At 47.9% G+C, this 24,686-nt stretch overlaps 2 protein-coding genes and 1 long non-coding RNA gene across 3 annotated transcripts in view; 1 reads left to right on the top strand and 2 right to left on the bottom strand.

The window, feature by feature from the left end:
* The window catches only part of prdm5 (PR domain containing 5), a 43,957-nt gene extending 43,554 nt beyond the window's left edge, over positions 1 to 403 (bottom strand). Inside the window, exon 1 of the mRNA XM_076983656.1 lies at positions 151 to 403. Coding sequence (XP_076839771.1) covers positions 151 to 249 — 99 coding nt within the window. The 5' untranslated portion in view covers positions 250 to 403. The remainder of the gene's footprint in view (positions 1 to 150) is intronic.
* Positions 404 to 409: 6 nt separating this feature from the next.
* On the top strand, positions 410 to 11,688 carry LOC143484755 (uncharacterized). The gene is made up of 3 exons (XR_013122706.1): positions 410 to 617; positions 934 to 1,030; positions 11,577 to 11,688. It is a non-coding gene; the product is annotated as an uncharacterized LOC143484755 (long non-coding RNA).
* Positions 7,886 to 24,686, bottom strand: ndnf (neuron-derived neurotrophic factor). The gene is made up of 4 exons (XM_076983657.1): positions 24,283 to 24,686; positions 16,902 to 17,096; positions 12,947 to 13,071; positions 7,886 to 10,135 (listed from the first exon to the last, which is right to left on the bottom strand). The coding sequence occupies exons 2-4, from the start codon at positions 17,093 to 17,095 to the stop codon at positions 8,715 to 8,717; spliced, it is 1,740 nt and encodes a 579-aa protein (XP_076839772.1). The 5' UTR covers position 17,096; positions 24,283 to 24,686; the 3' UTR covers positions 7,886 to 8,714.

The raw sequence follows: 24,686 nt of genomic DNA, 5'->3' as shown, positions 1-24,686 counted from the left end.
GAACGAATGAAGTCATTTGTGGACAAACTAAAAGCAGAATACACATGCAGTAACAAAAAAAACGTTTCTCCTCTGAATGCAAAACGTGTCAGTAATATCTTTACGCTTGTTCTGTCGCGCTTTTTTTCTCTGTTCTGGAGAAGAACAAACCTTCTTCACTCGTCTCGCAGTGTAAAGCCCGACTCCGTCTTGAACTTTTGAAGACTTCAGCGCGAACCTGTCTGGCACGTACATGCCCAACATGGTCATTGAGCTACTTTAAACCAATATCTGACCTCGAAATGTACATTTACGTGACAAAAAGAAGCGGGAAGCGGTTTGGTTTTTGTGCAGGAGAAGGGAGTTTTCTGGAGAGTGTTCCTCAGGATCTTGACGTAGCCCGCACTTCCATGTTGCTCCTGCTACGAGGAGAACGACGCGCCACTGTGATTGGTGGAAAGTTTGTAACCAAGGGCTACACGTTTTTCATTGAAGTGGTTTGAAGATGTGTTTATCCCTCCGACACTGTTGCAACTCTGGATTATTTTTTAGTGGCGTGCAATTGAATGTTAGTTTAATGTACTTGCTTTCAGAGAGACATGTTTAATTGCAATGCGGAGCGAAAAATAGGGTTTAAGGTATTTAAAAACGACCTAGTAATTTCTGAAGCAGTTACATTCACCTAAAATACATATGAACTCATTTTAGCACAATTTCCTTAATCTTCTCGCAATTTCCTTAATTTTTCAAAATTTGCTGCAAACAAACATATCACCACGCTTCTTTAACTTATTGAACCTTAATTTGATCTGAACATTTTCTGTAATAATCGTGTGACTATCGAATTACAGATGTGGCAAGGACTTAGACAAAGCCAAAACGTCCAGGTGAATTTATTTATTGCTTATTGTTATGTTTTTAACCTGTATTTCACGTTTTCACCCACGTCTGAAGTGTGGTGATTGAACAAACCTCTCCATGGGCTTTGCCTCCAGAGCGTCAGCACGACAGGTCTTCCTTTTGCAGTACGGATGTGAAGTGAAAGATTTAGGTCAGTCCCCAAAGGAATTGAAATGACATGTCAGACAACAGTGCACACTTTAAAAACGAGAGCCAGTGGCTGAAGCAAGCTCTAGATGCACACTACAAGCCTTTTGTAAAAATCATAGGCACAGTTTGAGGGGTTACAGGGGGGACTTGTATCCCCCCACAGAAATTCCTGCTCATACAACTCAAATAATGTGGTTGGGTGATTTGAGCATATTCCAGTGGTTTGAGTGTCCTCCCAAAGGTGAACATGCTCAGGTAGTGGGTTGGGTATCATTTCAGTTGGTAGTCTTTCATGTCAGGACTGGATTGACAATACACACCAGGGTACTGTAGTACAAATGCCATGCACTGCAAATGGACACAAACTGAAAACACTCAACAGAGGCTAACCACTGGCAAAAGAAGTGTACTCTGGTAGCCATAACCAAAAACATCCTCTGAACTTGTCATCTACAGAATTCTCCACATTTGATCTACCCATGGCGCTGGCAACCAGAATTAATTGGAGGCAGGTTTCTGTCAGCTAAGGAATGAATAGATATGCTATACACAGATATGAGTGACCATCTCTCCAAATCCATGCACCTGAGACAGAGATGAGGAACACACACACACACACGCGCACACACACACACACACACACACACACACACACACACACACACGCGCACACACACACACACACACACACACACACACACACACACACACACACACACACACACACACACACACACACCTTTAAGCATATGTGAATGCATGCACATACATGCATATCTGAGCAGCCTTTACTGCCTGCACCATGAAAGACTTTTGTGTAATTGAGTGTGCATGGATTTTTCACACACACACACACACACACAGAGACAGATAGATAGATAGATAGATAGATAGATAGATAGATAGATAGATAGATAGATAGATAGATAGATAGATAGATAGATAGATAGATAGATACTTTTATGGCAACTTGTCTGTTCTGGTGATATATTGTTGACATCCGAGAGAATTCCTGGCAGCAGACATTCCACAAATCCTTTCTCTCGTCTAATCGTCTCCGTGGATGAAGCACTTGTTTACTTCATCCACGCCCTTGTTTATCTCAAGCTTTTTGTGAGGAACCACTTATCCATCTCCAGAACATCCTGACTGGTGCAGAACATGGTCATGTGACTGTGTTTGGTTGACATGGTTACGGTCTGGGATCCGTGAAAGAGGCGAGACAACGTGCTTGTTTATTTGAGAGTTGGTGTAAAGCCGTAAACACAAAATCACACTCTGGTTCTTTAAAAATAAACGACAATGGAACATTACAATTGATGAAGACTTAACTGGGCTAGTAGAAACGTACTATTGACACTACACAAGCAACCTGTATCCTAGTGGGTGTTGTTTGAAATTTGTTTTCTATTTTGAAATGGAAACAATTTACAAAATCAAATCAATATCAGTTTATATGTTTCAAAGAATTGTTTTAAATTATTTGAAGCTTGAAGTTGTGTGTGAGTTGGTGTGTGTGTGTGTGTGTGTGTGTGTGTGTGTGTGCGCGTGTCCTTACTAAAAGGACAGTATAGGCTTATGAGCTCTTATTTTTCAATATGTAACCGTAAACATACTGCACTTTAAAAATATGTATCTTAAATATTTATGTGTATGTGTGTGTGTGTGTGTGTGTGTGTGTGTGTTTGTGTGTGTGTGTGTGTGTGTGTGTGTGTGTGTGTGTGTGTGTGTGTGTGCATGGGTGATTGAGCACAGGTGTGCATTCACATGTGCATTCACATGAGTACACTTCAGTGTGGATGTGTGTAATGGAGAGAGAAAGGGAGCGGATGTAAGTGTGGTCTTTGTGTGGCCTCCACCCCCTGACCCTGCACCAATGACCCCCGACCTTTGGCAGCCCTGCTGTCAGCACGACTGCTGTAAAGGAGAGTTGAAATGATTAGGATCCAACGACCTCCGCCCTGACCCCCTAACACACACACACACACACACACTCACAAACATACATACACATGTACACACAACTAACTCCCAACAGCTTTCAGTCTCTAAGCTGAAGACAGTCACCTCACACCTACTGTCATAAATCATGGTGTGTGGAGCTGACCAAACGCATGGCCTCTGACACAGTCATCAGAAACATGACAGCTAATGCCACTCTACAAAAAGCAGCAGGACACACATACCAGCAGAATTCAAAACCCACCCTTCTTCAGGAGAACAGAAAACCACACGTGGGCACAATCTCTCTCTCTCTCTCTCTCTCTCTCTCTCTCTCTCTCTCTCTCTCTCTCTCTCTCTCTCTCTCTCTCTCTCTCTCTCTCCAGGTCCTCATTTTCCCTGAAATGTTTTCTCTTCAGGGAAAGCAGAATTTGGCAACACTTATCTCCCGTGTGGAGAACTTTTTGAGTGAACGCATGTCTGCCCAGCACTGAATGACCTCGCCAGGCCAGGACGCAGTTTGCACTATGTTTCAGTTTCACCTCGGGGCTCAGAGCCTGAACCCCCCCCCCCCCCAACTCCAGCCCCACCCCCCGCCGACAGGGGCTCCTCTCTCTGGGCGTCCCTTCTCTCCATCTCCCGTGCGGCCGAGACTGAGCAGTTAATGGTTTTTCTTTTGTTGGAGGGCTGTTGGATCCAGGGGCCCTAGGGATACTGGGGGAGAGAGAGAATGAGAGAGAGAGAGGAAGTGAATGTAGAGATGGCAGCAGAGAGAGAGAAGACAGAGATCTTTGTTCAGATTAAGCGTGAGAAAAGCACTGCCATCTGACGAGGACCACCGAGGATGGGGACCACCCCCAAGGAGGGAGGACGGGAGGGACGAGGACATCTCTCACCCAGCCTCATGGAGCAGAGGAGATAGATTCGTTGGTTTCAGGAGGATTCCAGCAGTGTGACCTAGGATCTTCTCTCCGCCGTCTGTTCCTCAGGCCGCAGTCGTATGGCTTAAGGTATCAGGAGATGAGGGACCTTCTCACACACCTTTGCCAGCAGACAGTCAAAGACATTCCTCACACATTCCTGGACAGGCAGGGATGCTCAATCCAAGCTCCTTGTTGACCTGGACGTGGACCTGACCCCAACGTGCAGTGTGTGTGTGTGTGTGTGTGTGTGTGTGTGTGTGTGTGTGTGTGTGTGTGTGTGTGTGTGTTCTGGCTCATGTGCGACAGGAAGGTGGGGGAGGGGCAAGCACAGAGCAGGTAGACACTAGCTACAGCAGTTTACGGCTGTTCCTGCATTTAATACACCTGCCTGAACGGAATAATTACCTGATACACACACACACACACACACACACACACACACACACACACACACCTGATCATTCAGATGCAGGCGCAGAGGAGCAGAAACAACAACAAAAACAGTGTGTGTTCAGTATCAAGGTCCTGTGTTCATGGCTCTAGTTTACTGCAAGCTGTCTCTCGGGTGTTGTGCTTTATGTCCAAGGCACCATTCACAGTAATCATTCATTACTGTCTCTGCCCAAAGTATTCCTTATTATATATTGTAGCAATTTGTACATCTAGAACAATGTGACTCTGTCTTATTTGGATTTTCTGTGCGCTAGTTTATGGTGTTCAGAGGAAGGTAATCCACAGGTTGAGAACATCAAATGAAAGTTCAAAGTGTAGTGTACTCACACATGGGCGTCCAACGGTGGTGTTTCAGGAGTGGATCAGAGAGATTTCTGGTTTAACACGTGTGTGTGTGTGTGTGTGTGTGTGTGTGTGTGTGTGTGTGTGTGTGTGTGTGTGTGTGTGTGTGTGTGTGTGTGTGTGTGTGTGTGTGAATGGAACTGTGAGGACACCGTTAGCCTTGGAGGGCTGTATGAAGGCCCGCGGTGCTCTCAGCATTTCTGCTCTGGTTTTGTCCAAACAGACTCACACTTAAGTGCCACAAACTTGAGCATCAGTGTGTTTATGTGCATATTTTGTGTGTGTGCGTGTGTGTGTGTGTGGGGGGGGGTGTATCACTTTGAATTTAGAACCTTCTTCACAAATGCCCTCTAAATGTGTCACTGAGATCTGAGTTCAAAAATGGGACAACCCCCCTCCCCCTCCCCAAACACACACACACACACACACACACACACACACACACACACACACACACACACACACACACACACACACACACACACACACACACAAATTCACATGAGGGTAAAGCAAGTTAATGTGAATCCTTGTTTACGAGTGTGTGGTCAGTGTATGAAGATTCCCTGTTACGAACATTGTGTGGGTGTATGGAGAGTCCCTGTTACAAGTGTTGTGTGGGTATATTGAGAGTCCCTGTTATGAGTGTTGTGTGGGTATATGGAGAGTCCCTGTTACAAGTGTTGTGTGGGTATATGGAGAGACCCTGTTACAAGTGTTGTGTGGGTGTATGGAGAGTCCCTGTTATGAGTGTTGTGTGGGTATATGGAGAGTCCCTGTTACAAGTGTTGTGTGGGTGTATGGAGAGTCCCTGTTATGAGTGTTGTGTGGGTGTATGGAGAGTCCCTGTTATGAGTGTTGTGTGGGTATATGGAGAGACCCTGTTACAAGTGTTGTGTGGGTGTATGGAGAGTCCCTGTTATGAGTGTTGTGTGGGTATATGGAGAGTCCCTGTTACAAGTGTTGTGTGGGTGTATGGAGAGACCCTGTTACAAGTGTTGTGTGGGTGTATGGAGAGTCCCTGTTACAAGTGTTGTGTGGGTATATGGAGAGACCCTGTTATGAGTGTTGTGTGGGTGTATGGAGAGTCCCTGTTATGAGTGTTGTGTGGGTATATGGAGAGTCCCTGTTATGAGTGTTGTGTGGGTATATGGAGAGACCCTGTTACAAGTGTTGTGTGGGTGTATGGAGAGTCCCTGTTACAAGTGTTGTGTGGGTATATGGAGAGACCCTGTTATGAGTGTTGTGTGGGTATATGGAGAGTCCCTGTTATGAGTGTTGTGTGGGTATATGGAGAGTCCCTGTTACAAGTGTTGTGTGGGTATATGGAGAGTCCCTGTTACAAGTGTTGTGTGGGTATATGGAGAGTCCCTGTTATGAGTGTTGTGTGGGTATATGGAGAGACCCTGTTACAAGTGTTGTGTGGGTGTATGGAGAGTCCCTGTTATGAGTGTTGTGTGGGTATATGGAGAGTCACTGTTACAAGTGTTGTGTGGGTATATGGAGAGTCCCTGTTACAAGTGTTGTGTGGGTATATGGAGAGTCCCTGTTATGAGTGTTGTGTGGGTATATGGAGAGTCCCTGTTACAAGCGTGCGGGTATGTGGAGAGTCCATGAGTGGGGCCAGTGTATGGAGCCTACTTCTCGAATATTTTCTACTTTGCTTTATTTTCCCTGGCTGCTGCTTCTCACCGATCTCCTCTTCCCGCCTTCCTCCTTGGAAACGTAAAGCTCCTTCTTTTACAGCCCTGGTGAGCCCCAGCACAGTTTGAGCGCGTTTATTTGGTCTATCTGAGCCTCGTCTTTTTTTATGATGCAACCGTGAATTGCTTTCACAGCGAAATAGTACTGTTATGATAGCCCTGTTATCATTTCTTTCAGAGTAAGTCTTGGCAACAGGTTGTAGCAAATGCGGTTAACAAATGTTCCAGGACCAGGGATAAACTGAGGTAAAGGTACACTGCTCCTGTGTGTGCGCACGTGTGTGTGTGTGTGTGTGTGTGTGTTTGGGTGTGTGTGTAAGAGAGAAAGATGCTGACGGAAAATGGTGGACACAACACATTTGTTTGCACGTAACTTATTTCTGAATACACAGCTGCGTCTGACTGGAAAGAGCGTTCCAGATGCCCTCTAGATTTGACACGCCCTCTGGATATGACACGCCCTCTGGATTTGACACACCCTCTGGAAATGACACGCCCTCTCACATATTGACCTCTTTTATGCAGGACCACGAGCAGCAAACCTCACAGTTTTTAGCGAACATTCCCAGAGATTTTCAGCATTAGTCCAGAGCGGCATGGCGGCCAACGCAACCCAGTTGTGCTCCGGCTGTCTCTGATTGGTGGGTGCAGCAGTGCCTGGGCTTGGTGAGGCCGGTTCGCATAGCCAGCAAGCAGAAATATCTTAGAGCTCACCTGTGTCTAATCATCAGTGTGACTGCATGCATGTGGAACAGAGGGAAAGGTTAAGCTAGGAGAGAGAGAGAGACAGATGAATGATGGTGTATAAGAGATCATGTTTGCAGTAACATGTGGTATTGAATATCGTTATTGAACTGAGTGCATGTATGTTGCACACATGTATCTAATTGGGAATGCAAGGTTGCCATCACACTGTTTGTAAGTGTAGCCAGAGCCAGATCTGAGCTTCATAGCAGTTTGCCGAATTTCAGAACAAAGGAATTAAATTGAAACCACTGTTTCAGCTTGTCTGAGCATTAAGTTGATCTGTGGGGGGAGAGAGCGTCGTCGATAAACTGGGTCTGAACACGTCTGACTACGAGTCCTACAGTGACATCTGGATTTGGAACACTTTCTCCATGGAATTGAGCAGGTTGAGTTCTGATTGGTTGCAGGCGGCGACGAGGAAGGCAGTAAGTTCCGCCTCCTCACAGCTGTCCTCCTCACACCTGATCCAGAACCACCGGTTCCTCACACTGGGACCTCACACTGAGGTGCAATACCTGATGATATTAAATCACATGCTTACCGTGCCTTGCCATGTTTACAATATCACTGTTGAGCCTGGCTCTGTGTGTGTGTGTGGCTCTCCCCAATGTACTATCCCTTTCAAAACTTCTGAAAATGTTATTCTCTAATGCGCATATATGATTAGAAGGCAAGGGGGGCGGAGCCACGCGCTCCAGCTCTGTGCAAGTGCTTATCCCTGCAGAGAAACACAACACCAGGCTCCACACCACAGGGATTACTGGCCTCTATATTTAGGGTTTTATGTACATGAATATTGGCAGAAGCACTCTGTACATGTGACAGGGCGCGTGCACACGGGCAACAGCACATTTACAGAATCCCATAGCAACCGATTCACTCACAGAATGAGATAATACACAGACAAAGGGAGAGCAGAGGCAGCGACACCATGGCAACCGCCCGACTTCATCGAAGAACCTTATACATCGAAGAAATAATTATAGCCAATAGCAAACAAAAATATAACAGTTCAAATAACAAAACAGGAACATTAAGAGGTATAAAATAATTTAAGAAGTCTTCCTAAACGTGTCGTGAGTATTGGGTGACGGTGGTGAAGGGAGCCGTATCTGTCTGTAAAGGGGTGTCAGCCGACCACAGGACAACGTGGGGGGGTAGCAGGGACAGGTGTGTCCACACAGTCCTCACGACGCGGCCGAGACCAGAGACAGGCTGGACGAGAGGTTCCGTAGACACGAGGACACACACGGAGCTGTGACGGAGCTGACGGCAGCGGCCAGCGGGGGGCGCCCTCTGCGACTCGTTATTGGAACCCGTTGACAAAACTCGTTAACTTGACTCGTTAGGAGAAATAAACAGGACACTATCTCTCTAGAAGCAGTTCAGTCTCTGCTGCACAGAGCTGGTGGTGCGCACCAAGTAGTCAGTCTGCAAAAGAAACAACTTAGTAGAATATCACTTCCAGTTAAATAAACTTCTTTTTTTTCTCTCATTATATATATAATATATTTACTTCTGTGCAGAGTCTGTTTTGTTTTATTTTCATTTTCTCATTTCTATTCCATTTATCGTTTTAGCAGTTCTTCCTTGTTTTCACCAGCTTGCTCTGGTACTTGACCGAGTGGCCGTTGTGTCCGACCACGTAAACGTCCAGCAGGTAACTCTTTCCCGGCTCCAGGCCGGCGACGGTCTCGGTGGTGACGGCCCTCTGCAGGTTTGCGCTGTGGAAGTACTTGCAGAGCACCTTGTCGGCCTTGCGTCGCGTCTCGGGCCCCGCGCACTGGTTGCGCTCGCGTTTGCGCTCCTCCTCCCCGTAGCTGGCCGCCACCTCGCGCCGGTACACGCAGTACTTGTTGCGCTCCTGCGTTCCGAGCCAGGCGACCGTTACCGAGTCGCACGTGCGCAGCCGGTCGAACGCCTTGACCCGCGTGTCCTCGGGCAGCGAGGGGAAGGGCTGCTTGCCGGCGGCGCGAGTGCTGGCCAGCACGCGCAGGGACGAGGCCCCACGACGCGACCCCCTCAACCGGATCTGGTACTTGGCCTTGGGCCTGCCGCGCAGCTGGAACTGCCTCACGCCCTCCACCGTCTGCGAGAGCAGCAGCTTGCCGTCGCGCCGCACCTGCAGCTGCACGGCGTCCAGGCACACGTGCACGTGGAGGGTCACGCGCTGGTGCGAGGCCACGGGGGCGAAGCGCAGGAGCCTGCTGCCGCGTCGGCGCACGAAGACGTCGGCCACCTTGCCGTCCTTCAGCTCCAGGGTCTTCTGCACCGCCTCCTCCTTGGTGCGGGCGAACGTGCCCACGTACGCCGTGCTGCCGTTGGTGGCCGCGCGCACGGCGAAGACGTCGAAGTAGTACTGCGTGTCCGGCTTCAGGTCCGTCACGGTGAAGATGTTCTTGTTGCCGATGCACAGCTTTTGGATGTCCGAGGATCGGCCGGGCTTGGCGCCGTAGAAGCGGGAGGGCTTGGCGGCCGCCGCCCTCTTGGCAGACAGGGACGTGGAGCGGTCCTTGCCGAGGTCGTTCCCAGGAGGCCCGAAGCCGAAGTGGGTGAAGTCGAACGGGCTGAAGTCCCGGCCCGGCTTGGGCGCGGCCATGAAGCCGTCGTCGGAGCCCATCTTGGCCTCGGCGGCGCACAGACTCTTGAAGTTGTGCTCCTTGTTGACCACCACGCAGTACTGCACGGGCTGGCCCATCAGCGAGCCCGTAGGGGTGGGCTTCCAGGCCAGCGTGACGGTGGTGCGACCCAGGGCGGTCACGTCCACCCGCGGGTCGTAGGGCAGCTCCGGGTACGGCTGGTCGGATTCGGGCGTGGTGCTGGCGTACACCTTGAAGCTACTGTCCTTCTCGGTGGAGAAGACCTCCAGCTGGTAGAGGCCGGAAGGAGAGCTGCTGGAGATGAAGGACTCCACGTCGTTGCCCTTGTAGGTGAAGAGCTCCGAGCCTTCACTGGTCGTCACCTGCTGCTTCTGCTGTTCCAGCGGCTCCGGTTCACCTGGAAAACACACATGGACACAGACACACACTTTGATTAGGCACACACATATCCTCACACCAAACACACCTGCAGTAAAAAGGGCTGAGGGCTACAGACGTTCTGGTTCAGGTTCAGTTCTTGTTGAAAACACACATACACAACCTTGTTAGGTCTTACACTAATACACACACACACTCACACACACAAACACACTAAAGAAGTTATTCACCACCTTTAGGAATTATTGACTTTTCAGGAAATCCACTTTTTTTGTTGTTTGGACATCCGTGACCATTTAATGCAGCCTAGCTCTCCCAATAACAACACACTTTCCTCTCCATGTTTCCCCCCATCTGGCAGTTGATTGGCTGCTCACGCCTCTAGCGGCCATGTTTTCTCTCCAAACATCACTGGGACACCTCTGTGGCACACAGAGGCGCCTTGTGGCAGCCCAGTGGGCACCGGGCCCAGCCCAGGCCAATCAGGGCACAGACTGGGACCAGTCCAAGCCATTCAGGGCTCGGTTAAAGCCCAGCCAAGACCAATCAGGGCCCAGTCCAACTCGATCCAGGCTAATCAGGGCCCAGTCCAGACCCAGTCCTGAACTTTCCCTTTGGTGCCAAAAACATACGGTTTCATTTGTGTACTATCGCCTACACGCTAAATTAACCCATGTCATGCTCAAAGGAGTAGCTGGCCAAACACAACGCAAGTCTAGGGAGTGTGTACAAAGACCCTGAGCTTTGGGGAGGGTCAGGTACATCTCTGTATGTTCACATGACGCTGTGGGAAAAAATAGTGTGTAGAGCTTTACGCACTGGTACGATCCATATGCCCATCACTGACAGAGCTGAAGCGGCAGCTGAAACGTCTGGTGTGGCTATGGATGATGATGATGATAAATGACTCTTCCTTAAACCCCACACCCCCCAACAGACAGCAGCCAAGTCGAATCATCAGGCAAACCAACAGGGAAATGCTACATATTTTGTCCAATCAGAACCACTAAGTAAGGAACCAATCAGTGAATTAATATGGGACTGAATGATGAGGGCTCTCTGTCTTTTAGCTAGAAGGTCTGGACCCTATTACCGAGACCTCCTCCACACACACACACACACACACACACACACACACGCTGACAACATTATAGTAGTGTGCACACATGGACATCTTTTGGACTCATCCGGAAACACACACACACACACACACACACACACACACACACACACACACACACACACACACACACACACACACACACACACACACACACACACACACACAAACAATGCGCTCAAGCACTTTCATATGCGTAATGACAGCTTCTCTCCCACTGCCTCTTCTATCTCCCCCCTCTCTAACCCAAACCACCATTACACTCCACGGCTGCTGGGCTGGGGTTCCAGCATTTGGGGGAGTTTTGCTGAGTTTTGAGTTGAGTTTCTTGTGCTTTTAGAGACTCTGGGGACAGATCATCAATGAGAGAGGAACTGCCCAACCGGCAGAGAGAACAAGAGACTCCAAGAGGCAGCATTTACGACCTTCCTGTGATGGGACAAAGAACCTGGGAGGTCATGACCCTTTTTAGCTTGAATTGTGTGCTGATTTGATTGGGAAGCAGTAAAGAAAGAGACTATTCATCTATAACATCATATTTATGACCTGTCTCGCCTTTTTATTTCCATCCTCTTTTCCCCAGATTGTGGACGTCACTTGCGGTTCATGTTCGCGTGCACACACACACACACACACACACACACACACACACACACACACACACACACACACACACACACACACACACACACTGGAAAAGGCTGGCAGATGCAGGATGGGGTCCCGCCACCTCACAGACAACAAATATTTACCCAGATTTATGCTTCTTCACTTTGCCCGCACGCGCTCAGTCATGCAGTCTCTTCTCTGTTTTTGCAAATCAATCGACAACTATTTTTACCCTCTTTCCACAACTGCCTCTCTAGGCAATTCAAAAGTCTTTTGAACGGGCTGGCATCTTTCTGTCTGGCACACATTCACGTAATGTCACCTTATAAAGAGGGCCGGTTTTACTAATATAGACTAAAAAGGACTTGTAGTCAAAAGACTCACAGTGACTATATAATTTGTCTAAGTGGCATGTCTGAAAAACCGCTAGTTTCAACACCACGTACGTACTGCAACCATGACAGGGAGTATTGCAGGAGAAAATGTATCTGTTAAAGCTACACATAAGGACATAATGTCTGATTTGAATCATGTCTGATCCTCTGGAGGTGAGTAGAGGGACACGTGGTACACTGTATGTGTGAGAAATAGCATACACACTGTATGTGAGAACTAGCATACACACTGTATGTGTGAGAACTAGCATACACTGGGTGTGTGAGAACTAGCATACACTGGGTGAGAACTAGCATACACTGGGTGTGTGAGAACTAGCATACACTGGATGTGTGAGAACTAGCATACATACTGTATGTGTGAGAACTAGCATACACTGGATGTGTGAGAACTAGCATACACACTGTATGTGTGAGAACTAGCATACACTGGGTGTGTGAGAACTAGCATACACTGTATGCATGAGAACTAGCATACACTGGATGAATGACTACACATACAGGTTATTATAAAGCACACTGGAGATTTATACGCCAGTGCACACTCCTGAAATGAAAAGGGTATGTATGTATCTGGGCCCGAACCGCCTGGTCGTACTGAGTGCATGAATCCATCTACCCTGGAAACCCTGGAGTGAGAACAGGGTCATATACTGGTCTACAGCAGGTGGGTGGAGTCGGCGTGGGCTAAGGGGAGGAGCTTTACCTGAGGCCTCGCCACTAGCCTCCTCCGGCAGCTCCTGGAGCGTCAGCCTCCACTCGAGCGGTGTGTCGCATGGCGTCACCGTCACGGACAGTGGCGTGTTGTCTTCCTCAACCACAAAGTAGTACCTGAGGAAGAAAAGAAGTGCCGTCCAGTTCATGAGGCCCGGGTGGAGTTCAGTTCATGAGGGCTAGGGTGGAGTTCAGTTCATGAGGTCCGGGTGGAGTTTAGTTCATGAGGGTTAGGGTGGAGTTCAGTTCATGAGTGTAAGGTTGAAGATCAGTTCATGAGTGTTAGGGTGGAGTTCAGTTCATGAGGGTTAGGGTGGAGTTCAGTTTATGAGTGTTAGGGTGGAGTTCAGTTCATGAGGGTTAGGGTGGAGTTCAGTTTATGAGTGTTAGGGTGGAGTTCAGTTCATGAGGGTTAGGGTGGAGTTCAGTTTATGAGTGTTAGGGTGGAGTTCAGTTCATGAGGGTTAGGGTGGAGTTCAGTTCATGAGGGTTAGGGTAGAGTTCAGTTCATGAGGCCTGGGAACACGGTAAGCCACCCTTAAAGCTAGAATGGTTTCCTGTGACAAACTCAGACAAACTGAGTAGGCAAAAGATTAGTTGATTAATAATTAATATTAATTAATTAATAATAACAAATATATGGGCTAGCAATGCATGGGGAGAGGTTTAATGATATACATATACACACACGCGCACACACACACACACACACACACACACAAATCTATGCATATATTAAACATTTCTAAAAACCTCTCCCCAAGCATGGCTGGCTCACCTCCTTAAAATGATACTGAGATTTGAGAATCGCCTACTGAACAGAGCCATAATATTTTTCTGTCCCCCAACTCCCATCCTGTGCTACCACTGGGTGAGCAGAGCTCTGCAATTTTGACCAGCCTTCAGAGGCGCAATGAAATGAGGACAGAGTAATGATCCGCTGATGAGGTATTACAGCAAACAGCTCCCAAACGACCCGCTGTGGCTCTCTATATGACATCACCCTCTGTAGCTCTCTATTTAACATCACCCCCTGTAGCTCTCTCTATGACATCACCCTCTGTAGCTCTATATGACATCACCCTCTGTAGCTCTCTATGACATCACCTTCTGTAGCTCTCTCTATGACATCACCCTCTGTAGCTCTCTATGACATCACCCTCTGTAGCTCTTTATATGACATCACCCTCTGTAGCTCTCTATATAACATCACCCTCTATAGCTCTCTATATGACATCACCTGCTGTAGCTCTCTATATGACATCACCCTCTGTAGCTCTCTATATAACATCACCCTCTGTAGCTTTCTATATAACATCACCCTCTATAGCTCTCTATATGACATCACCTGCTGTAGCTCTCTATATGACATCACCCTCTATAGCTCTCTATATGACATCACCTGCTGTAGCTCTCTATATGACATCACCCTCTATAGCTCTCTATATGACATCACCTGCTGTAGCTCTCTATATGACATCACCCTCTGTAGCTCTCTATATGACATCACCCTCTGTAGCTCTCTATGACATCACCCTCTGTAGCTCCCTATATGACATCATCTGCTGGCACACGGTTATAGCCGGTGGTAAGTGGTAAGTATGCATAAAAATGTGGGATTTCAAATTGAGGGTATTCCATTTGCTACCTGTGATGTTAAAGTCATTTTGCAGTTTCAAGACAGTCAGCGTGGAGTTGGGACACAAACGTTGGGTTCTTGCATAACTGCTGTATGTGGGAGAGACTGTGGCAGAAAAGGACTGTGGCTCTCAGACAGCCTGCGGACGCGAGATACAAACGAAGGCCATCCCCGAGCGCTAACCACGACGCTGCTATTGCTCCCCTCCCTCGCCGCCCCCAAACTGCTCCCACCTCACCAGGAGGTCCGATTCAGTTGCACAGGACTCCCCTGATCCTCCCAGAATCTCATCAGCTTCTTCCCTGGGGAGCGTGGGAGAGGGTGAGGGCAGGGGCGGACTGGCATACATTGCTACCGGGGATTTCCCCGGTGGGCCGATGGGTTAGTGGGCCGGTGGGCCGCCGGTGGTTTAACTCAGCCCGTGGAGGAGCCACTGCCGCGCACTGCGGCCCCGGCCCGTAGTCACGCTGCTGTTTAACGGTGTTAATACCTCCCCCGCTCCAGTCAGACTAACCTGCTCAGCGCGGCCGCGGTCTGAGCCTGTAAACACATGAACGAGTTGGACCGCGGCCGCGGACTGGGCCAGCTGGTGCGGGCTGACAGTATGCAGCGGAGATCAGAAAAAAACCAACTTGTCCCAGAAAATACGGGCCGGACTACGAAAACATACAGCAGTTTAAATTGTAGATAACATGTTATTTTAAATGTACTGCTGTCGCCTCTGCAACGTCTAAGGCAAATTACCTTAACACGGTTAACACGGACGCAAGTGGCGGTCTTCAAGGCAGAGCACTGTGCACTGTTTTTTTAAAGCTATTGAAATTCTTAGATTAAAACTAACCACCACAAATAGGTAAGAGGAAGAAATACCCACATTAGAGTTGTAGGTTGTTCTTTAGGATGCACTTTGCGTAAAACAACTTGTTTGGTTGTCTTATGGTGGACTATTTAACAACTTGTTTGGTGGTCTTATGGTGGACTATTTAAAAGCCACTATGTGGCTTTGTAATCATATTATTGCTGGAATTAATATTGTCCCTATGACAATAAACGCCGTCATATACACTACGTGCCATGTATAGATTCATATACAGTATACACACACATATACATATATATATATATATATATATATATATATATATATATATATATATATATATATATATATATATATATATATATATATATCAGTGGGGAACCGTCAGGGCCCTCTACGCCCTCTCAGAGGGCCTAAAATATTCTTAAAGCATTATATATATAATTATCCAATTTTATTTTATCTACTTACAGTTTGACATTCGACATCTAAACAATTACAAAAATATAAGCAAATAAAATATTCACCCGTGTCTATTCAATCTGTGTTGGAAGGTGAGGGGTTGAGTGGAAGCCTGTGAGCCTGTGTCTCCCCCTATCAGGACTGTGATGCCCGCTGTTCGTTTACAGAGGGCCTGGCAGTTATAATTCAGCGCAATACCAGTTTCAAATGACAGCAAAATTGACCAATCATATCTTCTCTCTTAGTGGGCGGGCTTAACTGTATGATAATTTCCGCCCGCTGTGGCGACGCTAGCTGTCGTTAGCACCATCGCTAGCTAGTTTCGATTCATCCCTTTGACGTCCTCGTGCGCGTTGTTTACATATTCCGCTTCCGAGAACCACGGAGCTGTGAACCTTATTTTGTTTGGAAACTTATTTTGCTTAAGATGTTATCTAGTACAGATATTATTGTTTATTGCGTTTTTAAAGCTGTACTGTCGTCTCAGTTTTTCTTTATTTAGTTTATTAAGAAAGGAAAAAAATAATTTCGGGGGGGAGGGGGGGGGGTAGCGGGCCCAGGTTTAAAGGTCACGGTTCGCTACTGAGATATATATATATATATATATATATATATATATATATATATATATATATATAGTGGGCCAGTCTGTCAGGAACTCCCGGGCCACTTTTTCTCCCCAGTCCGCCCCTGGGTGAGGGTGTTCTCTTTCGTGAGAGGCACCCACTTCTCTGACCACTCCTTCATCAGAAGGGAGTCTCTCTCCGACACACTCCCACGCACAAACCCATTCCCCAGCAGATTCCCCATAATGCACGGCTCCCGCCGCCCTCGTGGACTGGCCGTTGGCAGTAATAGAGTCCATATTCTCCATTAGCACACTTGAAACGTGCACACATGGACATGCTAAGCACAACTCTGCCCTCTGTGTTTTTGAAAACGTGCAAAGGAACATGTGGCTTTGTGGGTGGAAGGTGTGTGTGTGTGTGTGTGTGTGTGTGTGTGTGTGTGTACGTGCAGCAGTACCTCTTAGGCGTATCTCTGAACAGGTATCCGCTAATCTCGGCTCCATCGGGTATGACGGAGGTGTCATGGAACAGAGTCTTATCCCGGATTTGCATCTGGAACAGCCCTTCATCACGTGTGGGAAGCTTCTGCCCCTCCACCCACGGCACCACCAGCAGCAGGAGTGCGCAGAGGCAGCCGTACACCACCCTCATCCTGTGAGCAAGAGAAGGAGCAAAGGAGAAAGAGAGGAGAAAAAGAGGGATCTTAATGTCTCAGACAGGCGAGATGTTAGGACATGGTGCTGGGTGTGCACCTGGACTGTCTCTGAGGCTGGGTTCTGTCTTCTGGCTTAGCCATGATCATTTACAGATGAGGATAAAACCCACCTTACTCTCACCACCCCTTTTATTCCCAAAATAGGCATTCGAGAAGGCCAGAGGACTTAGGTGCTGCATGTCAGGATTGTAAAACACCGCACCATTACAACCAATACAGTTCAACTTCAAGGGGAACTGGTCCTGGACCAGATAGAGCAAATAGAGCTGGGGACTGATTCACTGCACTTTGATGCTACCTTGATTTGAACACAGATGCAGCAGGCACTAGGCCTAGAGTAGCTAGCACTAGGCCTAGAGATTTACTAGCACTAGCACTAGGCCTAGAGTATTAGTAGCACTAGGCCTAGAGCAGGGGTACTCAACTGGCGGACCGCGGACCCGAACGCAATCCTGTCCGGACCCAATCTCATTCCTGATTAACTGGATACGGACCCAAAAAAAACTGTAGCATTTATTTCAGGGCTATTGAAAAAACACTCCGTCATGAGTGTTCGGCACCCCCCCCCCCCCATTCAACAACTTACGTTCGCCCCCCCCCCCCCCCCCCCCCACTCAACAACTTACGTTCGCCACCCCCGCCGCACCGGACCTCAAGTCATAGGTATCTGCCAAAATTGGACCGCGGACCAATTTAGTTGAGTACGCCTGGCCTAGAGTATTACTAGCACAAGGCCTAAAGTATTACTAGCTCTAGGTCTAGAGCAGGGCTAATCAACTATATTTTTCTGCGGGCCAAATTTGGCAGATAGCTCTGACCTGTGGTCCGGGGGGGCGGGGGGTGGGGGTGAACGTAACACTCGTGGCAGAGTGTTTTTTCAATAGTCCTGAAATAAATGCTCCGGTTTAAAATTTATTCTCCCGTCAAAATTAAAAAATATTTTTAACAATTTATTCTGGGTCCGGATAGGATGGCATTTGGGTCCGTATCCGGACCGAGGTCCGTTGGTTGCGGACCACGGAAATAGAAATTTGCAGAGTTAATTAGGAATGAGATTGGGTCCGGACAGGACTGTGTTCGCCTGTTAGTAACCTCTGGTCTAGAGTATTACTAGCACTAGGCCTAGAGTATTACTAGTACTAGGTCTAGAGTATTACTAGCACTAGGCCTAGAGAATTACTAGCACAATGCCTAGGGAATGCAGCTCTATGTAGTTTTACACACACACAATCATAGTCACACACACACACATACTCACACACACACTCGTACACACTTTCATTAGATTACATATAATCTACTTGATCCCACTTGGCCAATACACTCCCTGAGTTCAACTGAGACATAATGAAAACCCTTTTACTAATTATCTCACATCCATGACAACAATGCACTGAGATGCTTAGACTGCACTTTGTGATGTCACAAAAACACTGACAGCTACCCCAGTACCAGCAATGCTGTGTAAAGGGCAGTCATGGCCTGGTGGTTAGGGAACTGGTCTTGTGACCGGAGGGTCGTGGGTTCGATTCCCGGACCTGAGGCCATGACTGAGGTGCCCCTGAGCAAGGCCCTTAACCCTCAATTGCTCACTTGTGTTAAAAATGTAAGTCGCTCTGGATAAGGGCGTCTGCCAAATGCCATAAATGTAAATGTATAAGTCTCACACACACTCTCGTGTGCGCTCACACAAGCTCACACACATGTACAGCACATGCGATTGTGTCTGTCCGTGCTGCAACTCACTCATCTGTCGTGGCCAGTCCCTACGTCCCTCCTTCCCTGGGTCGCCACGCCGACATCACCACCCCTACAGTGTCCGTACGGATCTTTTCCTGGCTTTATGTTAAAGGTGCTTAAGGCTCTGACAATGCTGGGCAGATTTGCCATTAACCTGATACAGTGCAAAGCAGGTCTGTTTGATCCAGCTGAGAATTTATTATAGAAACTGGATAAGCAAGACAGCTTACACTCTGGGGGGAATTACCCATCTAGGAAAACTCCTACACTGGGAGATGAATGGAGTTGAGTGGCAAACAATATTGATCTCAAATGCATTTGACCGTTATGGTCAAGTGACATTAAAGTTTAAGGTCAGAATTTTGGGTTCAGATGGCTGATTCAAATGACTCCAGATGGCTCTCCCTGTTTACACTTAACTCACATCAGATCAGCCTCACTGGTTTCTTTACCGATGACAGACTGATAAGAGAGCAGCTATTCCGCTGCTGCTTCTTCTGTGTGTGTGTGTGTGTGTGTGTCCCTGCTCATTACCCAGCATGCCGAGCTGAAGCGAATCGTGGCCCTCTCGCTTCTAAATGGGAGTCAGATCATATTCTCTGTCTATTGATTGGCCTCCATCGATCGAAACTGACGGGAAGCCCCCCCCCACCCCCACATCCCCCCACCCCTGCTGATATAATCAGGCTAATGACGACAGATTAGCCTGATAATTCACTGCCGTTTTACCACAGGGGGAGAGAGAGCGAGAGGGTGTGTCCTTTTAATGACCCTCGCCCAACTATCCCTGCCTGACTCCCCCCACACTCGCTCTCTCTCTCTCTCTCTCTCTCTCTCTCTCTCTCTCTGCTCTGCTCTTTCTCACTGTCCCAGTCCCTTCGGTGTCTTCCTGTTGTCATTACTGTAAGTCTGATACATTAAAGAAGCATTTTACATTGGGGGCTTCAGCAAAACCAGTACAACCAGACAAAACATTACTGCTCTCAGAACACACTCCCATCCCCTCTTCATTGATGCCAAAGACAAGCATCGGATCTGGTGACCCTCAGCCAAGCAGAACCATTACACGGCCAGTACATGGGGAGGGACTCATAACTGTAAAACTGGAGCCATGACAGCCCGGAGAAGTCGACTCCATCCCAGAGTCAAAGCCTCTCAGCTCACTGGGCAGATCCCTCTCGGCGAATGCTGTATCACGGCACGGACCGCAGGGCGGAGCCGGACTGGTGTGCCGTAACAGGACACGCCACGTTCTAGAGCACAAGCTGTGCGCAGACGTCGATCAGACGCACGCTGACAGGCATCGAGAGCGTCGGTCAGTTGGTCGAAAATTCCACCGGGTTCCACGAATGCGAACGTCTTTCCCAGAGCGGACAGTGTTCCCTTGCTAAAATAAAACTTCAAAACAGGTCCATCTGGAACAAATAATGCTTAATGTCTAATTAGAACCATGTAGAAAGTCTGATGGCAATTTGAGAGTGGATCATTTAAAGCCAGAGCTGGCTGTCATCGTGTCAACTTTGTTTGGCTGCCATTTAATTTATTTGTATATCTTATTATTCAATATTTTTCCTGATTTAGCTAAAACAGATACATCATTCACAACCTTTGGAGCATATATCAAATGAGATGTGTGATGAATTGAGCAGTGTGGTAAATTGTGTACTTTGTGTATACTTTGTGTACCGTGTCTGTGTGTGTGTGTTTGTCTGTGTGTTGCGTGTGCATTTACATTTGTCTGTATGTGTGCCTGAGACAGAGACCGAGTGTGTAATAAAGTTGGCTCTAGGACTGAAAGTGATAATTCTAAACAGCTTTGACTCTTTGATCACGATTATGGGCCATGGTGTCTGAATGTCCACTTCAAACCACTCTTAATCACTACCATTAAAGCCAAGATACAAAGGTTAACTTCATCAGTGTTATTTGACTAATTCCAGCAGGATTGTATTCAAAACCATAATTCACCATTAAACATTTTCTGTGATCTTAACGGTCATCTACAATAACTAGCATATGATTTAGAATTACTTGTGAGCAGCTGTTTTAAAACTCAATGACAATGGCCATCTGTTTTCTCCTCCTAACGGTGTGTTTCCCCTCTAAGCTTTGTTTAGGTGACCATGTACATGAGGGTAATCAGAGGAGGCAAAATGCATCATCATCGTTAATGGTTATAACCCCATAATCATCGCATAACGGTGTTCATTAGGGACAGAGAGAGGCGCGGCGTGAATCGCGTTGGTGGAATGAAAGAGTTCACCAGGTCAAAACAGTCGTTAATCAGTCCATCAGTGAGACGATTGAACTGATTGATCACCTTTCAGAAGGTCTGAAAGGTGTTAAGATGTGTTTTTTCAGTGAATATATAGAAGAGTGACTTCATTATCACCATGGTGTAACACTCATTTTCTTCCTGATGGATCCTTCCTGTCCTGACAGAGTTGCTCAGAGATCCATGCCAATCACAAGGTTCAAATAACATGGTCTCTTCCTGACGAACAAATACAAAGGTTATTAATGAGATTCATGTGGGTGCAAAGAACACAGAGGAATGCACTGGGATTTGAACTGCAGCCTCAGCAGGAACCTGTGTTCATGCAGCACACAAGCGCTGATCCGGCATCAGCCCTCAGCACGGCCACACACGCCTCCATCACACACTCTTACAAAACCACCTGATCCTGGAACAGCTACTTCCACTCGCTCCCATTCTCTAAGACGTGCCACACATCAAGAGCCCTGGCCTTCAGTTCCTGCCAAACCAAAGCAGCAGCGCTGTGCCCGGTTAGCCAAACACACACACACACGCGCGCACGCACACACACACACACACACACACACACACACACACACACACACACTCCACTCTGCCGCCAGACTCTTGTCCTGCTTGGCTCACACACGCAGCAGTGTTTGCAGAGGCTAGGCGTAGAGGGTGCTCAGAGAAGAGTCTGTCGCACGCTTATTCACGCTGTCCCCGTGCGATGAGGAGGGCGTGTCCAGGGAAGCGTGCAGCACCGCAGCAGAAGCCCCGCCCCTTGCGCCCGCCCCGTGCATGGTTGGAACGCGCACGCTCGCACATTCTGACCAATCAGCAGCCGTTCTCCAGCTGAGCTCCCTAACCTGAAGGGCCGAGGGCGTATTCGGGCTCTCCCTGCCCTGAAACACCTGCTGGTGAGCACCTGCAGGTGGGGGCGGAGCCGGGTGTGAGAACACACTCCAGTGTGTGGCGGCATCCCACGTAGGCTGCAGGGGGAGAAGGTCTATGTAAGTCTTTAGAGCTGGACAGGTCCTGCGCTGCCTCCAGGTTTAAGGGAGGAGGGTGGAGGAGGGTGGAGGAGGTGAGGTGGTGCGGCGGGTCTATCTGATGAGTTCACTCCACAGCTGGGGTTGGGTGGAGGAATGTCACACAAACTATCTGGTAACTGAAAGTCCACGAAAGTGGACTGTTCCTCCAGAGCTCTCTCTCTCTCTCACACACACACACACACACACACATCTCTCTCACACACACACACATATACACATCATCACCATATCAAGACTGAGAGCACAAACAGGCACGGTGGGCAACCAGTCAATCACTGACTTTTCTGTGTCGTCAGGCCAGCGAGCACAGAGGCGCTGTTCAGAGGGTGTGTGAGGATCACGTAAGACGACAGGCGAGTTGTTTGTGTGCCCCCCCACCCCCCTAAGGGCTCTCGCTGGGAAAGAACATTCCGGAGGGAATATTCAGAGGGTTTTAAGGGTTGAACAGGTATGGAAATGAGTGGTTTGTGGGGGAAAAAAAGTGGCATGAATGATGAAGGAAAACCCCCAGCTCCGCACATACAGGTTGTGAGACGGGAGTCCTGACCGGAGTCCTGTCCAGCACGACCGGACCACTGTACATACTCAGCGGCCTGACAAACCCACCGGACACCCAGATGGCCACTGCAACAGTGGCGGAGTTCTTTCAGTGCCTCAGTTTTCATATGCAAATGGGGGGTTTAGATACGCTATGTGACACAGACCTTGCCCATTTTCACACTTTTGTCCCACTTTTCATTCTTTCTCTGAGAGAGTAAGAGAGAGAGAGAGAGAGAGAGAGAGAGAGAGAGAGAGAGAGAGAGAGAGAGAGAGAAAATGGAGATGTGGGGCTTAGCCTCACTGTTATACAGTTTTTCAGATTCTCTTTTTCTCTGTCTGCCTTTCCTAAGCTGAGATGGGAAAATATCACTGACTAGCACAACAGATCAGGTAGCCAACCATGCAGCTCACATTCTCACTCTTGGCATTTTTCTGGCTGATATTATACCATTTACAAACGACAGATTAGCAAGTCTTTGCAGTCTTTTTCCTGAGCGATTTAAAAAGCAACTCGCAGGAATTTCTCAGAGCCAAATCTTCCACAGATGGGACTTAAACTACTGCCTCACACACACACACACAACACAAACAGTCCGGGAGTCTGGGATAGTTCATTTAGATAAAGGAAAAAAGGGTGTCCGTCATTACCATAAAGAGCAGCTTTCCACCGCATCTATGGTATTACCTGAAGAATAGCTGATAACTCATATATTTACGCCATGACATAACGGATCGTGCAGGTGCGTTTGTGCACCTATTTGGGGACGGGACGCTACCAGAAGCGTAGAAGTTGCGGTCAGATTAGAAAAAGTTCAATCGTTGTTTCTCTTCTCAGAGGGGCCAGTTATCTGGGCTGAGACGTTTTGTAAAGACCCACCGACAAAATGTTCGCCACGCACGGTTGAAGGGGGCGAGGACGAATATTGATGAATTGCGGTCTGATGGTTTAGGACGGTTCTTAGTCACCCTCGAGAGCATGGGAACGACGTCTCGCGCACAATGCGGCGCGATCGCTGCCTCGAGACCAGCGCGCGCTGTAAAAGGCTTTTTATTGAGCTCGTGCTCCCTCTAAAATACAGCCAGGCACGAGAAACTAAATTAAAAGAGCGTGCGTGCTCGGGCTTGATTGAAATGTGTTTGAAACCCTTAACTTTCCGGAGTTGTAAAACCGCAAAAACCCCCTTGCCTTGCGTTCTGGCAGGAGTTTCAAAGAGAGTCGTTCTTTACTCGGAGAGTCCCGATCTGTTTCCCCTCATACCACCGACAGTTCGCAAAAAAACTATTTACGAGCTCTTAAACCACGCGTTACGGAAATGCCAGAGCAGGTAGTGCTACAGCTGATATCGCTCAGATGCCAGGGGCTTATATCGACCAAATGAAATCTTATAGTCTGCATGCCTAACGGAGGCTGAGACAACGCGTTTGTGTTGCATGACTAGACATCATTAAGAAAGTTCATACTAAAACTATATGAAATGTTAAAGTTAATGTAATGACTCAACATACTATAATAATAATTAGGCTACTTTACCTTCAGCTCGTTTCTGTCCTGTTCTGCAGCACTGTTTAAACCTTCTGTTGTTGTTTTTTCATCCAGAAGCGAAAATATTCAACTGCTCGACATCACATTAAAAAAAAAACAGTATGAAATCGCCGTACGTTTAACTAGATTCGAAAGTGAACTTTAATAAAGTTGTCCTTGGTGGATGTGCGATAGATTCCTCGGGTCAGGTCTGCGGAGGCTGCACGGTGAGCGCCGTGGATGCGTGCTCTCAGATCTAGAGGATTAATGTGGCTCCACACTCGAGAGAGAGAGAGAGAGAGAGAGAGAGAGAGAGAGGGGTATCCTAAGTTTGGGCAGCGCGTCCTCCCCTGCTGCGCGCCTGCTATTGAGACTCCAACTGAACAGAGTCCAGATAGTGCGAACTCTGTCCG

The sequence above is a fragment of the Brachyhypopomus gauderio genome, chromosome 21, assembly GCF_052324685.1.
Source record: "Brachyhypopomus gauderio isolate BG-103 chromosome 21, BGAUD_0.2, whole genome shotgun sequence".
Lineage (NCBI taxonomy): Eukaryota > Metazoa > Chordata > Actinopteri > Gymnotiformes > Hypopomidae > Brachyhypopomus > Brachyhypopomus gauderio.
Note: the sequence above shows the minus strand (reverse complement) of the source record. Positions and strands in the feature narration are given on the sequence as shown.